Source organism: Anomaloglossus baeobatrachus, chromosome 9 (assembly GCF_048569485.1).
Source record: "Anomaloglossus baeobatrachus isolate aAnoBae1 chromosome 9, aAnoBae1.hap1, whole genome shotgun sequence".
Lineage (NCBI taxonomy): Eukaryota > Metazoa > Chordata > Amphibia > Anura > Aromobatidae > Anomaloglossus > Anomaloglossus baeobatrachus.
This window is the reverse complement of record NC_134361.1, coordinates 148,668,447-148,681,533: the sequence shown is the minus strand read 5'-3', so window position 1 is coordinate 148,681,533 and position 13,087 is coordinate 148,668,447. Positions and strand designations below refer to the sequence as shown.

The 13,087-nt window shown below is 48.2% G+C and overlaps 1 protein-coding gene across 1 annotated transcript in view; it reads left to right on the top strand.

The window, feature by feature from the left end:
• Window positions 1–13,087, top strand: part of TEX11 (testis expressed 11) — a 1,632,405-nt gene that overhangs the window by 110,063 nt on the left and 1,509,255 nt on the right. Inside the window, exons 5-6 of the mRNA XM_075324897.1 lie at window positions 4,065–4,145; window positions 4,231–4,350. Coding sequence (XP_075181012.1) covers window positions 4,065–4,145; window positions 4,231–4,350 — 201 coding nt within the window. The remainder of the gene's footprint in view (window positions 1–4,064; window positions 4,146–4,230; window positions 4,351–13,087) is intronic.

Here is a 13,087-nt window from a genome sequence, read left to right as displayed (position 1 = left end):
CCTGCAATGTGCACAGAAAAATAAAAAAAAGTCTGAAGCAAAATCAATTACCTTTTTTCTTTAAACATAGTTTTATTACTATTATTAGGAGTTAATAAGCTCTAATAAAAGTAGGTGTGAATTTCACTAGCAAAGTAAAAAAATAAATAAATTTCAAAAGTAAAAAAAGAAATCACGTAAAAATATATCTAGCCATTTTTTTCTTTACCCATTCATGACCTATGACGTACCAGTACGTCATAGGTCATTGTGGCGCCCCTGACCTGGTCAGGCGCCACTGAGTACTGTACCCATGCTGAGTGAGTGCAAACAGGTGATCCTAAAGGCTGACTAGGGTGTTTACACACAGACACATAGTGACCAGGTCTCACACACACACTTGAGGGGACCCCTGGGCAGACCCAGGAGGGGGCGTGCCTCCACATCCAATGAAGGGGTGCGGTAGAGAGGCTGTAAGCTAGGTTGCGGTGGCAGTCAGAAAAGGAGTAGGAGAGGAGTAAGCCGAGTCTGAAGTGGAGAAGCAGGAGAGCGGACACGCTAGTCAGACCCTGCACATGTAGTGGCTGTTGGCGGGGGAGAACAGTCACCGGAAGTTGGACAGAAAGACGCTGAGTAAGTCAACTGGTCATGTACGTAGACTTCTGGAGGGCTAGGCATGCACAGGGAACAGGTCCCTAGAGCCAGACATCCATTTAGTGGTCTGTTAAACCTGCCGGTGGGGTGGAAAACAAGTCCCACACCAACCAAGCAACGATGGGGCCCATAAGGAGGATTGAGCCGGAGCTATCCACCTTGGTCCACGCTGCCAGCAAACGGGCCAGAAAGGGGAGAAAAGGCAGTTACGACTTCCCTGGATGAATCCCACGGTACTTTAAGTCAGGGATTGTCCGAAACAAGAAGTGCTAGGAAGGCGAGTCAGCAGCTACCCTTATACCAGCCTGAAGGATACCTGCTTCTCTCTTGGTGTATCTCAGCATCGCCCGGGTACCACTTGAAGCACTTGAAAGTGAGTAAAAAACAGTTGCAAGACACTTCAGGACTGAGACTGAGTTATTCTGCGACCTGTAGTTTTACGCACATACACCCAAGCCCCTGGGGTCAGCCTCACTCTCGGGAGGCCATACCACCCGACTGCAGATTCCATCAGCCCCAGACACTCGTTAAACTGCAGTGGCGGTCACCCATAACCCTGACCGCAAACCGAGAGTGGCGTCACTACTCAGAAGTAAATAACCTGACATACCTGTTGCCAGAGAAGATCCCTAAAAGAAGTCTCCGCGGCGTCCCAGGAGGTGGAGCGGTGTCCCTGAGGCGACCGCCGCGGCGTGGGGCGAGTCACCATGTCTGCCCCTTTAATGTGGAATTGTGAGGCGAGCTCGCATGTTTTCCCGCACATGTCGGATGATATCTTTTTATCCAGAATAAAAGAAAAAGTAAGAAAAAACAAAATGAGCAGAACATACCAACCTACTGTTTTTTTAAGGTACATGCATATGTCACTGCGCCAGCCCATGCAAACGTTTACATTCTTAAATGAGAGAGTTATGTCACACAAAATAGTTAATAAATAACATTTCCCACATGTCTACTTTACGTGAGCACAATTTTTTAACCATAATTTTTTTTGGATTACAAAGTTTGAAGGGTTTAAATTTCATCAGTAATTTCTCATTTTTCCAACAAAATTTACAAAACTATATTATAGGGACCCCATCACAGTTGAAGTGACTTTGAGAGGCCCAGGTGATATAAAATGCCCAAGAATGACACCATTCTAAAAACTGCTTCACAGCAACAAATGCAAAGTGGAATGAATAAAAAATGACATTATCTCTAAAAATGTTGTTTTAGCAACAAATTATTCACCTTCAAACAGCATGAACTAGTCTCACCTACTCATGCTGATGGATGTGCAAAATAAATAATTTGCCATACAGATTATCACAATCGTATCCAATCTTTATATATACATTGCAAAGTACAAAGAGCACTGGGGATCCTTGGCATATCTGGGTGTGGTTAAGCGGAACATGTACAGGAGAATGCTGAAATCAGTGCCCGTAGTGAGAACCTTAGTGTACAGAATTTAGGAAACAGTAATCAATGCAGGATAGATTTCCTTGCCAGCCCCTACTGTCACAGACACATTGAAAAAACACAAATAAGGAATTTAGTTCAGCTCACCACTCCAAAGCAGGTATCTCCAAAATCATACATAGGGACTTTAGATTGTGAGCCCCAATGGGGACAGTGTTCCTGATGTATGTAAAGCGCTGCGGAATATGTTAGCGCTACATAAAAATAAAATATAGATTTGATTTGATCTCCAACTTCTGGTCCGGTGCACGGAACAAGTGGTTTGGCTTCCACAGCTGAATAATGAGTCACATCAAGAGGAGAAGGGGAGGAGAGAAGATCCAGCACCGGCGTAATAAAAAAATTCTTTATTCAAAATTCATAAAAAAAGTAATTCCAACCAAGTGCAGAATATATTTATGCTTGACGCGTTTCGGAGAAAGTAGACTCCTTATTCATATGGTTTATATGACAATTTGAGCTGTCATGTATATTATATAGGTTGCACTATATGAAGTATATTAAAGAAAGAATCTAGTGAATATATATACATATAGACAGTCACATCTGATCTCTAAACAAGACCGTACAATCTTAGCCTGTTTGAAGATTTCAGGGAGATTTATGGGGGAGATGTGATTTCTCTGCAATTTTCAGGGTATTGAGAGGGTTAATGGACCTTTTAGAGAAGGAGATTGGTAGAAACCTCTTTCAAGGGAAGTATTGGATCCCTAAGCGGAATACAAGCTATTTAGGAGAACTAAATCACTGCTTTGATTCATTGTATATATATTAAAATGAAAATGTGGTTTACCTAACAATGATTTTATATTACTGCATGTTTCTATTGCTAATAATTTTGATTGTATTATCTTTTTCATATACAGTATAAAGTGAGCACTATTTTGTTGATTCTGTATATAGATCCGGCTCAGAAGAGGGCCGTATAGGTATATATATCACCTTGGCTACTCATTCTGATTATGTTGCTTATGAATAAGGAGTCTACTTTCTCCGAAACGCGTCAAGCGTAAATATATTCTGCACTTGGTTGGAATTACCTTTTTTATGAATTTTAAATGAAGAATTTTTTATTACGTCGGTGCTGGATCTTCTCTCCTCCCCTCTTCCTCTAGATGTGACAGACACATTGAGCATTCTCTTACCAGATTGGGAGGTGCTAAAGATGGAAATAACACCAAGTGTTTATTTTTTTTATTTACGTACAAAAGAAAGTTGCATTCTGTTGCATGTGGGATGCATATTACTGTTCATTACTCCACACATTCATTCCTACCATAAAATAATATTCAGATGTTTTGTAATATATGTTTTTATGGTTCTCTATAATATATCACGTTACCAATGAGCTTTTGGGGAGTTTTTGATGTTGCAGAATTTTTGCACTATTTCTGCACAGATTATGTAAATCAGGTTACTTGCAATTTTTTATCTGCCTTTTAGAGTTTGGTTCTTTTTACATGCGTTTTTATCGCATTTTTGACGCTTCTTTTTTGTCTTTTTGTAAGCCAAATTTTTTAATAAAGCTGCTTTGTTTTTAATAGTTCCTGGTGTTTGGATTTTACAAAACTTTATTGATATACTTATCTGCGGATTACATGCGTTTCTGATACATTTCCGTAGCGGAAATGCACTAAAAATGCATGTGCATTTTTTACCCACCGGTTTTGCATACCTAATGCAAGTCAGCGATAAACATCTGAGCATAAAACTCAGTGTACCTGCAAAAGAAATTGACATGTTGCAGATTTGATACGCACATCGCAGGTCACTTTATGCCCAGTAAAAAATAAGCACAGTGGGCAGGAGATTTATATTAATCCCATTCACTTTGCAGGAACTGTACGACGCTGCGTATTTGATGCAGTCAAAATATGCAGTCAAAGACTCACTAAAAACTCATTGTGGGCTCACAGCTTTAAATATTTGGTTGAAATAATAACAGTCAATTTTACATTAAAACATAGATGGCAATAAAGACTGGAAAATGCTGGATAGATGCTGGAAAGCCTTACTTTGCTAATGAATTTCTTGGATTTGCCTTAAATGTAAGTTAATTCTTTGTAGATGCTGTTTGTTTCATGTAAAGCAAGAACTATGACTTGATATGTTTGCTTATTTTGTTTCTGGTAGAGTCTGGAAAAATTGTATTCCACGATCACTCAAAAGAACAATCAAGAGACTGATGTGAATGTGCATAAAGTCCACGTAGAACAGGATATTTTCAAAGTGTTAACATATCAAGCTGAAGCTGTAAGTCAGATCAATCATACGTGTATTGTATATATATATATATATATATATATATCTTTATCTTATCCTTTATGATCCTTTATGTAACACAGTTGCCTAGATTTCAGAAAGTGCCCCATCATTTCCTGAAATGTAATATGATGGTTGTCAGATGGGCAGTTATTTAATTACTTTTTGTGCACCTTTTACCATCAGTAACTAGTGTTCGTATTTCTACAGAGATTCCATGATTTCATCACAGACTATCTGGATATCACGTGAGCACAAGACCAAACATATAGCAAAAAAAATTTACATACTTATTAATCCACTAGAAGGTGGCCCGATTCTACGCATCGGGTATTCTAGAATTTACGTATTGTGTAGTTCATGTATGATTTTTGTTATATATATGTGCGGTATGTGCGTATATTTGTGTGTGCAGCGTTGTCTGTGTGTGGGTGTCTGTGTAGGGCAGTTGTTTGTGGTTTCCAGTGTGTGTGTGTGGTGTGTTGTGCAGTGCGCGCGCGCGCGTGTGTGTGTGTTGGGGGGAGGTGTGCACTCTCCATCGTGCTCCATCCCCTATGCTGCGCACCCCCCATCGTGCTACATCTCCCATCCTGCGCACTCCCAAACGTGCTCCATCCGCCATGCTGCGCACTCCCAAACGTGCTCCATCCGCCATGCTGCGCACTCCCTATCGTGCTCCATTCCCTATGCTGCGCACTCCCCATCGTGCTCCATCCGCCACGCTGCGCACTCCCCATCGTGCTCCATCTCCTATGCTGCGCACTCCTAAACGTGCTCCATCCGCCATGCTGCGCACTCCCAAACGTGCTCCATCCGCCATACTCCACACTCCCCATCGTGCTCCATGCCCCATGCAGCGCACTCCCCATCGTGCTCTATCCCCTATGCTGCGCACCCCCCCATTGTGCTCCATCATCCATGCTGCGCACTCCGAAACGTGCTCCATCCGCCATGCCGCGCACTCCCAAACGTGCTCCATCCGCCATGCTGCGCACTTCCAAACGTGCTCCATCCGCCATGCTGGGCACTCCCCATCGTGCTCCATCCCCTATGCTGCGCACCCCCCATCGTGCTCCATCTCCCATGCTGCGCACTCTCAAACGTGCTCCATCCGCCATGCTGCGCACTCCCAAACGTGGTCCATCCGCCATGCTGCGCACTCCCAAACATGCTCCATCCGCCATACTCCGCACTCGCCATCGTGCTGCATCCGCCATGCTGCGCACTCCCAAACGTGCTCCATCCGCCATGCCGCGCACTCCCAAACGTGCTCCATCCGCCATGCTGCGCACTTCCAAACGTGCTCCATCCGCCATGCTGGGCACTCCCCATCGTGCTCCATCCCCCATGCAGTGCACTCCCTATCGTGCTCCATCCCCTATGCTGCGCACCCCCCATCGTGCTCCATCTCCCATGCTGCGCACTCTCAAACGTGCTCCATCCGCCATGCTGCGCACTCCCAAACGTGGTCCATCCGCCATGCTGCGCACTCCCAAACATGCTCCATCCGCCATACTCCGCACTCGCCATCGTGCTGCATCCGCCATGCTGCGCACTCCCAAACGTGCTCCATCCGCCATGCTGCGCACTCCCAAACGTGCTCCATCCGCCATGCTGCGCACTCCCAAACGTACTCCATCCGCCATGCTGCGCACTCCCAAACGTGCTCCATCCGCCATGCTGTGCATTACCAAACGTGCTCCATCCGCCATGCTGCGCCAGCATCAGCCTCTCTACCCGCATCATCAGCCTCTCTGCCCGCAGCATCAGCCTCTCTCTTCCCAGCATCAGCGTCTCTGTCTCTAGCATCAGGCTCTTTCCTTCCAGCCTCCCTCAGCATCAGCCTCCCTTTCCCAGCCTTCCCAAGGATCAGCCTCTCTCTTCCCAGCCTCCTTCCTCCCAGCCTCCCCCTCCCAGCCTCCCTCAGCATCAGCCTTCCTCTCCCAGTCTCCCCCAGCATCAGCCTCCCAAAGCATCAGCCTCCACCAGCATCAGCCTCTGTTCTTCCAGCCTCCTCCAGCATCAGCTTCCCTAAGCATCAGCCTCCCTCGTCCCAGCCTCCCTCAGCATCAGCCTCTCTCCTTCCAGCCTCCCTCAGCATCAGCCTCCTCTCCCCAGCCTTCCCTAGGATCAGCCTCTCTCCTCCCAGCCTCCTTCTTCCCAGCCTTCCCATCCCAGCCTCCTTCAGCATCAGCATTTCCCTCTTCCCCATGATCAGCCTCTCTGCTCCCAGCCTTCTCCAGCACGCCCTGCTCCTCTGCCGACACTCACACACCCGATCGCATGCACTCACACACACACCCGATCGCATCCACTCACACACACACCCGATCGCATTCACTCACACACACACCCGATCGCATCCACTCACACACACACGATCGCATCCACTCACACACACACCCGATCGCATCCACTCACACACACACCCGATCGCATCCACTCACACACACACCCGATCGCATCCACTCACACACACCCGATCGCATCCACTCACACACACCCGATCGCATCCACTCACACACACCCGATCGCATCCACTCACACACACCCGATCGCATCCACTCACACACACAGACACTGACGATATCGCACTTACGCGCTCATACTCACAACATCCGGGGATATCACATGCTTCTGGCCATGTGATCCTCCGTCAGGTCCTGGAAGATCACAACAGCACATTTTCGCCGCCGAGAAGCAAGCGATATCCCAGGATGTCGTGAGTATGTGGATGCGATGTGAGGTGTGTGTGAGGTGTGTATGAGAGTGAGTGTGATCTGATGTGTGTGTATGTTTGTGTGTGTGCGTGTGGACCTTCCGGCGCAGCAGGACCTTGATGGGCTTGTAACCATGCGAGCATGGTTACCAACGTATCCACACCACTCCCACCACTGCCGTGGGAGCGGGGGCCGGGGGAGGGGGAGGGAGTACAGTACTCACCTCCGTGACAGCGCTTGTAACCATGCGAGTATCCACACCACCCCTTTGGGAGCGGGGGCCGGGGGGGGGGGGTTGGGGGGGATAGGGAGTACCGTACTCACCTCCGTGACAGCCGTGTCAGTTAGAGAAATGCGCGGGGGGAGGGAGGGGGTGGGGCCAGAGCTAACGTGCATTGCGTGAGGGGGGCGGGGCGTGGCGTGGCTGAATTGCCAATGCCTGCAGGGTGCCGGGGCGAGAGGCCAATCTGTGGGGGGGGCGGAGCCTGGGCGAGCGGCTGGCCAATCCGTGTGGGGGCGCAGCCTGGGCGAGCGGCCAATCCGTGTGGGGGGGCGGGGCCATGGCGAGCCCAGCGGCCAATCAGCTTTGTGTCACCGTAAGGACACAATTTTGGAGCATGACAGACAGACAGACAGATAGACAGACAGACAGACAGACAGACAGAATAAGGCAATTATATATATAGATTAATAGAAATTATTTACAAATAACAGACTAGAATTAAAAAACATAACACAAACCTAAAGTAAAAAATGTATAGATCTACTACGTACCAGTACATATACACGTTTGCACTAAATATGTAGTTCCTTATAAGATTATTAAAATTCTTAATCCTGTGATGTTTAAGTTGCAACTTCCTGTTGCTTGAGTCTCAGCATCTCCTATATGATGTATATTCAGCAGTCTCAAAGTCTATTATGTGACATATACATAGTTACATAGTTACTTAGGTTGAAAAAAGGCCTAGGTCCATCTAGTTCAACCTTCCTCCACCAGTTCTACATTTGGTCACTAAAGGCCCAGTCACACACAACGACTTACCTCCGATCCCGAAAATGATGCGACCTGATAGGGATCGCAGGTAAGTCGCTGGGAGGTCGCAGGTGAGATGTCACACAGTCAGATCTTACCAGCGATGCAGGAACAATACAGGTCGCAGTAGCGACCTGTATAACGATCTCAGCAGTCACTGTGACCCTTTCACACAGTGTCAAACACAGCGATGTGTCCTGCCCAGCAGGACATCACCTTTGAAGAAAATGGCCTGGACCATTCTGCAATGACTAGAGATCTCACAGCAGGGGCCTGATCGCTGGTAGGTGTCACACATAACAAGATCGCTAACGGGATTGCTACTGCGTCACGGAAACCGTGACTCAGCTGCGATCTCGCTAGCGATCTCGGTATGTGTGACGGTACCTTAAGTCATTTATAACCAACAATGTTTTGTGTACTGAGGAAATCATCCAGCCCTGTTATAGTGTCTGCCATTACTACCTCTTGTGGTAGGGCATTCCACAGTCTGACTGCTCTAACTGTAAAGAACCCTTTCCTATTTAGCTGTCGGAATCGCTTTTCTTCCACTCGCAGTGAGTGCCCCCTGGTCCTTAGTATTGTCTTTGGAAGAAATAAGTCATGTGCCAGTCCTTTATATTGACCACACATGTATTTATACATATAAATGAGATCTCCTCTGAGACGTCTTTTTTCTAAGCTAAACATATCTAACTTTTTCAACCTGTCATCATATGGGAGTCCTTCCATTCCTTATAGTAGTCTAGTTGCCCGCCTTTGAACTGACTAACTTCTGAATGTCCTTTTTAAAATGTGGAACCCAAAACTGGATCCCATATTCCACATGTGGCCTTACAAGTGATTTATAGAGGGGCAACAATAGGTTGGGATCACGAGATCTAATCTCTCTTTTTATACACCCTAAAATCTTGTTTGCTATAACAGCTGCTGCTTGACATTGAGTGCTGCTGCTCAGCTTATTTGTAATGAGAATACCCAAGTCCTTCTCCTGTTCTGTAGTCCCGAGCTTACTTCTATTAAATGTATACGCAGTTATAGGAGTACTCCGTCTTAGGTGCATTACTTTACATTTATCATCATTAAATCTCATTTGCCAAGTATCTGCCCATTCTGACATCTTATCCAGATCTTTTTGTAATATTGTACTATCAAGGTCAGTTTTTAATATCCTACATAGTTTGGTGTCATCAGCAAAGACTGACACTTTACTATCAATCCCATCCACAAGGTCATTAATAAAGAGATCCTAGCACAGATTCCTGTGGCACCCCACTGCTGACTATAGCCCATTTAGACAATGTACCATATATGACTACTCTTTTTTTCCTATCTTTTAGCCAATTCCTTACCCAGTTGCATATAGTTTCTGCTAGTCCTCGCTTCTGGAGCTTTAGTATAAGGCTATTATGTGGTACAGTATCAAATGCCTTTGCAAAGTCCAAATAAATCACATCAGCTGCATTACCAATTGTTAGGTCCGGGTGATGGTGGATCCTCTGGGCCGTGTACCGGACTCCCCCAGTGAGGCAACCTGGAGCTAACCCCTATATAGGGAACGTCCAGTTACCCCACCAGAGGGCCTAGGTACATGGTAGCCGGAGTACTAGTGGAACCGGGGTAGCGTCCCACAGGGAACGGGTAAAACTGAGTCTTTGGAGCCACAGAGTCCTCGCAGACAATTACGGGAGTCCAGTACGGGTGCCGGTTAGGAAGCTCAGGCGGGATCCGGGTTAGCTGGGTGTGACGGGAAGGCAGCTGGGTGAAGTCGGAGATACCAGACAGGCACAGGCTGCCGAAACGGTGGTTGGATTCCCCGCCGACAGGACCTCTTGGCAATACTGGATTCAGGGACCGGTTACGAAGGCAGAGCAGGCTCTACGGAAGAGTCAAAGTTTTAGTACGAGTAAGGCACAAGGGGACCTGGACTTCTAGCTTGCAGAACTCGACGAACAGGCGACACCCTCCAGGCAGGAAGCTCCTAATATACCTGACCCTGACTGATGCAATATCCTGTTAGGGAGTGCAGGGCCTTTAAGAGGAGGTCAGTGACCGCGCGCGCGCCCTAATGCACATGCGCGACGCCCGGGTGCCGGAGGCCAGAGCAGGGAGCGGTGCCGAGGAGGACGTGTGGCTGGAGGCAGGGACCCGGGGACTGGAGCGGTGAGTGAGGAACGACGTCGGGACCCGGGGAGCGTGACAGTACCCCCCCCAAGGCCCCCCTCCCCGCAACCGGGACATGAAGGCACGAATCAGAGGAGTACCCACATTCTCCCGGGGTTCCCAGGACCTATCCTTGGGACCATAACCTGCCCAGTCGACCAGGAAGTACTGCCGTCCCTGACGGTCTTCATGGCCACGATATCTCTTACCGCATATATGTCATTATCGGCTATGGGAGGAGGAGGACAGGCATCAGAGGAGAAGGGACCGAGGACAACAGGTTTCAGCAAGGACACATGGAAGGAGTTGGGTATCCGCATGGAGGGCGGAAGCTGCAACTTGTAGGATACCTCATTGATCTTCCTGAGGACCTTGAAGGGACCGATGTACCGCGGATCCAGCTTGTACGATGGAATCTTGAGTCGGACGTACTTGGAGGCAAGCCAGACCAAGTCCCCAGGAGAGAAGCAAGGAGGATCAAGACGTCTCTTGTCCGCATGTTTCTTCATTCGTGCAGCAGCATGTCCCAGGGAGGTCTTGACTGAGGCCCATATAGCGGAGAAGTCTCTGGCTAGGGCATCTGCTGCAGGTACATCAGAAGCTGGAGAGACTGGTAACGGCACAGAAGGCTGGAGACCATAGACAACATGGAAGGGAGAACTGGAGGTGAATTCGCTGACCTGGTGGTTATGAGAGAATTTAGCCCAAGGAAGGAGCGTGGACCAGTTGTCCTGGTGGACGTTGACGTAGTGACGAAGGAAGGTGGTCATGATCTGGTTGACTCGTTCCACTTGTCCGTTTGACTGAGGGTGGTAGGCAGAGGAAAAGTCCAGAGACACCCCCAGGTGTTCACAGAGAGCCCTCCAGAAGCGTGAGGTGAATTGGGTTCCTCTGTCGGACACGATATGGGCAGGAAAGCCATGCAGCCGGAATATGTGCTGTATGAAGGTGTCCGCGAGCTCTTGAGCAGAGGTCAATCCGGCAATAGGAACAAAATGAGCCATTTTCGAGAACCGGTCCACCACGACCCAGATGACCGTATGACCGGAGGACAAGGGCAAGTCCGTGACAAAGTCCATGGCTATGTGTTGCCATGGAATGGAAGGAGTCGGCAGAGGGAGAAGAGGACCAAAGGGCAGGTGCTTAGGCGTCTTGTTCCGGGCACAGGAGGAACATGCAGAGACGAAGGCGGTGACATCCGTACGAAGAGACAGCCACCAATAGTGACGGGCGATGACGCCCCAGGTTTTCTTCTAGCCGGCGTGTCCGGCCACTTTCGAGGAGTGTCCCCATTGGAGGACCTTGAGTCGGTCGGTCTCCGTGACGTAAGTCTTCCCAGGAGGGATCTGTGCCAGAGAGACGGGAGCCACCGGAATGACCTTGCTAGGACAGATGATGGGCTGGTTTGGCTCCTCCTCTTGGTCTACCGGAACGAAGGACCGAGACAGGGCATCCGCCCGTACGTTCTTGTCCACGGGCCGGTAGTGTAGCTGAAAGTCAAACCTGGCGAAGGAGAGAGACCAACGTGCTTGGCGCGGATTCAGCCTTTGAGCGGAGCGTATACAGTGCCTACAAGTAGTCTTCAACCCCCTGCAGATTTAGCAGGTTTGATAAGATGCAAATAAGTTAGAGCCTGAAAACTTCAAACAAGAGCAGGATTTATTAACAGATGCATAAATCTTACAAACCAACAAGTTATGTTGCTCAGTTAAATTTTAATAAATTTTCAACATAAAAGTGTGGGTCAATTATTATTCAACCCCTAGGTTTAATATTTTGTGGAATAACCCTTGTTTGCAATTACAGCTAATAATCATCTTTTATAAGACCTGATCAGACCGACACAGATCTCTGGAGTTATCTTGGCCCACTCCTCCATGCAGATCTTCTCCAAGTTATCTAGATTCTTTGGGTGTCTCATGTGGACTTTAATCTTGAGCTCCTTCCACAAGTTTTGAATTGGGTTAAGGTCAGGAGACTGACTAGACCACTGCAACACCTTGATTTTTTCCCTCTTGAACCAGGCCTTGGTTTTCTTGGCTGTGTGCTTTGGGTCGTTGTCTTGTTGGAAGATGAAATGACGACCCATCTTAAGATCCTTGATGGAGGAGCGGAGGTTCTTGGCCAAAATCTCCAGGTAGGCCGTGCTATCCATCTTCCCATGGATGCGGACCAGATGCCCAGGCCCCTTGGCTGAGAAACGGCCCCACAGCATGATGCTGCCCACACCATGCTTGACTGTAGGGATGGTATTCTTGGGGTCGTATGCACCAATCTCCAAACGTCACGTGTGTGGTTGGCACCAAAGATCTCGATCTTGGTCTCATCAGACCAGAGAACCTTGAACCAGTCTGTCTCAGAGTCCTCCAAGTGATCATGAGCAAACTGTAGACGAGCCTTGACATGACGCTTTGAAAGTAAAGGTACCTTACGGGCTCGTCTGGAATGGAGACCATTGCGGTGGAGTACGTTACTTATGGTATTGACTAAAACCAATGTCCCCACTGCCATGAGATCTTCCCGGAGCTCCTTCCTTGTTGTCCTTGGGTTAGCCTTGAGTCTTCGGACAAGCCTGGCCTCGGCACGGGTGGAAACTTTCAAAGGCTGTCCAGGCCGTGGAAGGCTAACAGTAGTTCCATAAGCCTTCCACTTCCGGATGATGCTCCCAACAGTGGAGACAGGTAGGCCCAACTCCTTGGAAAGGGTTTTGTACCCCTTGCCAGCCTTGTGACCCTCCACGATCTTGTCTCTGATGGCCTTGGAATGCTCCTTTGTCTTTCCCATGTTGACCAAGTATGAGTGCTGTTCA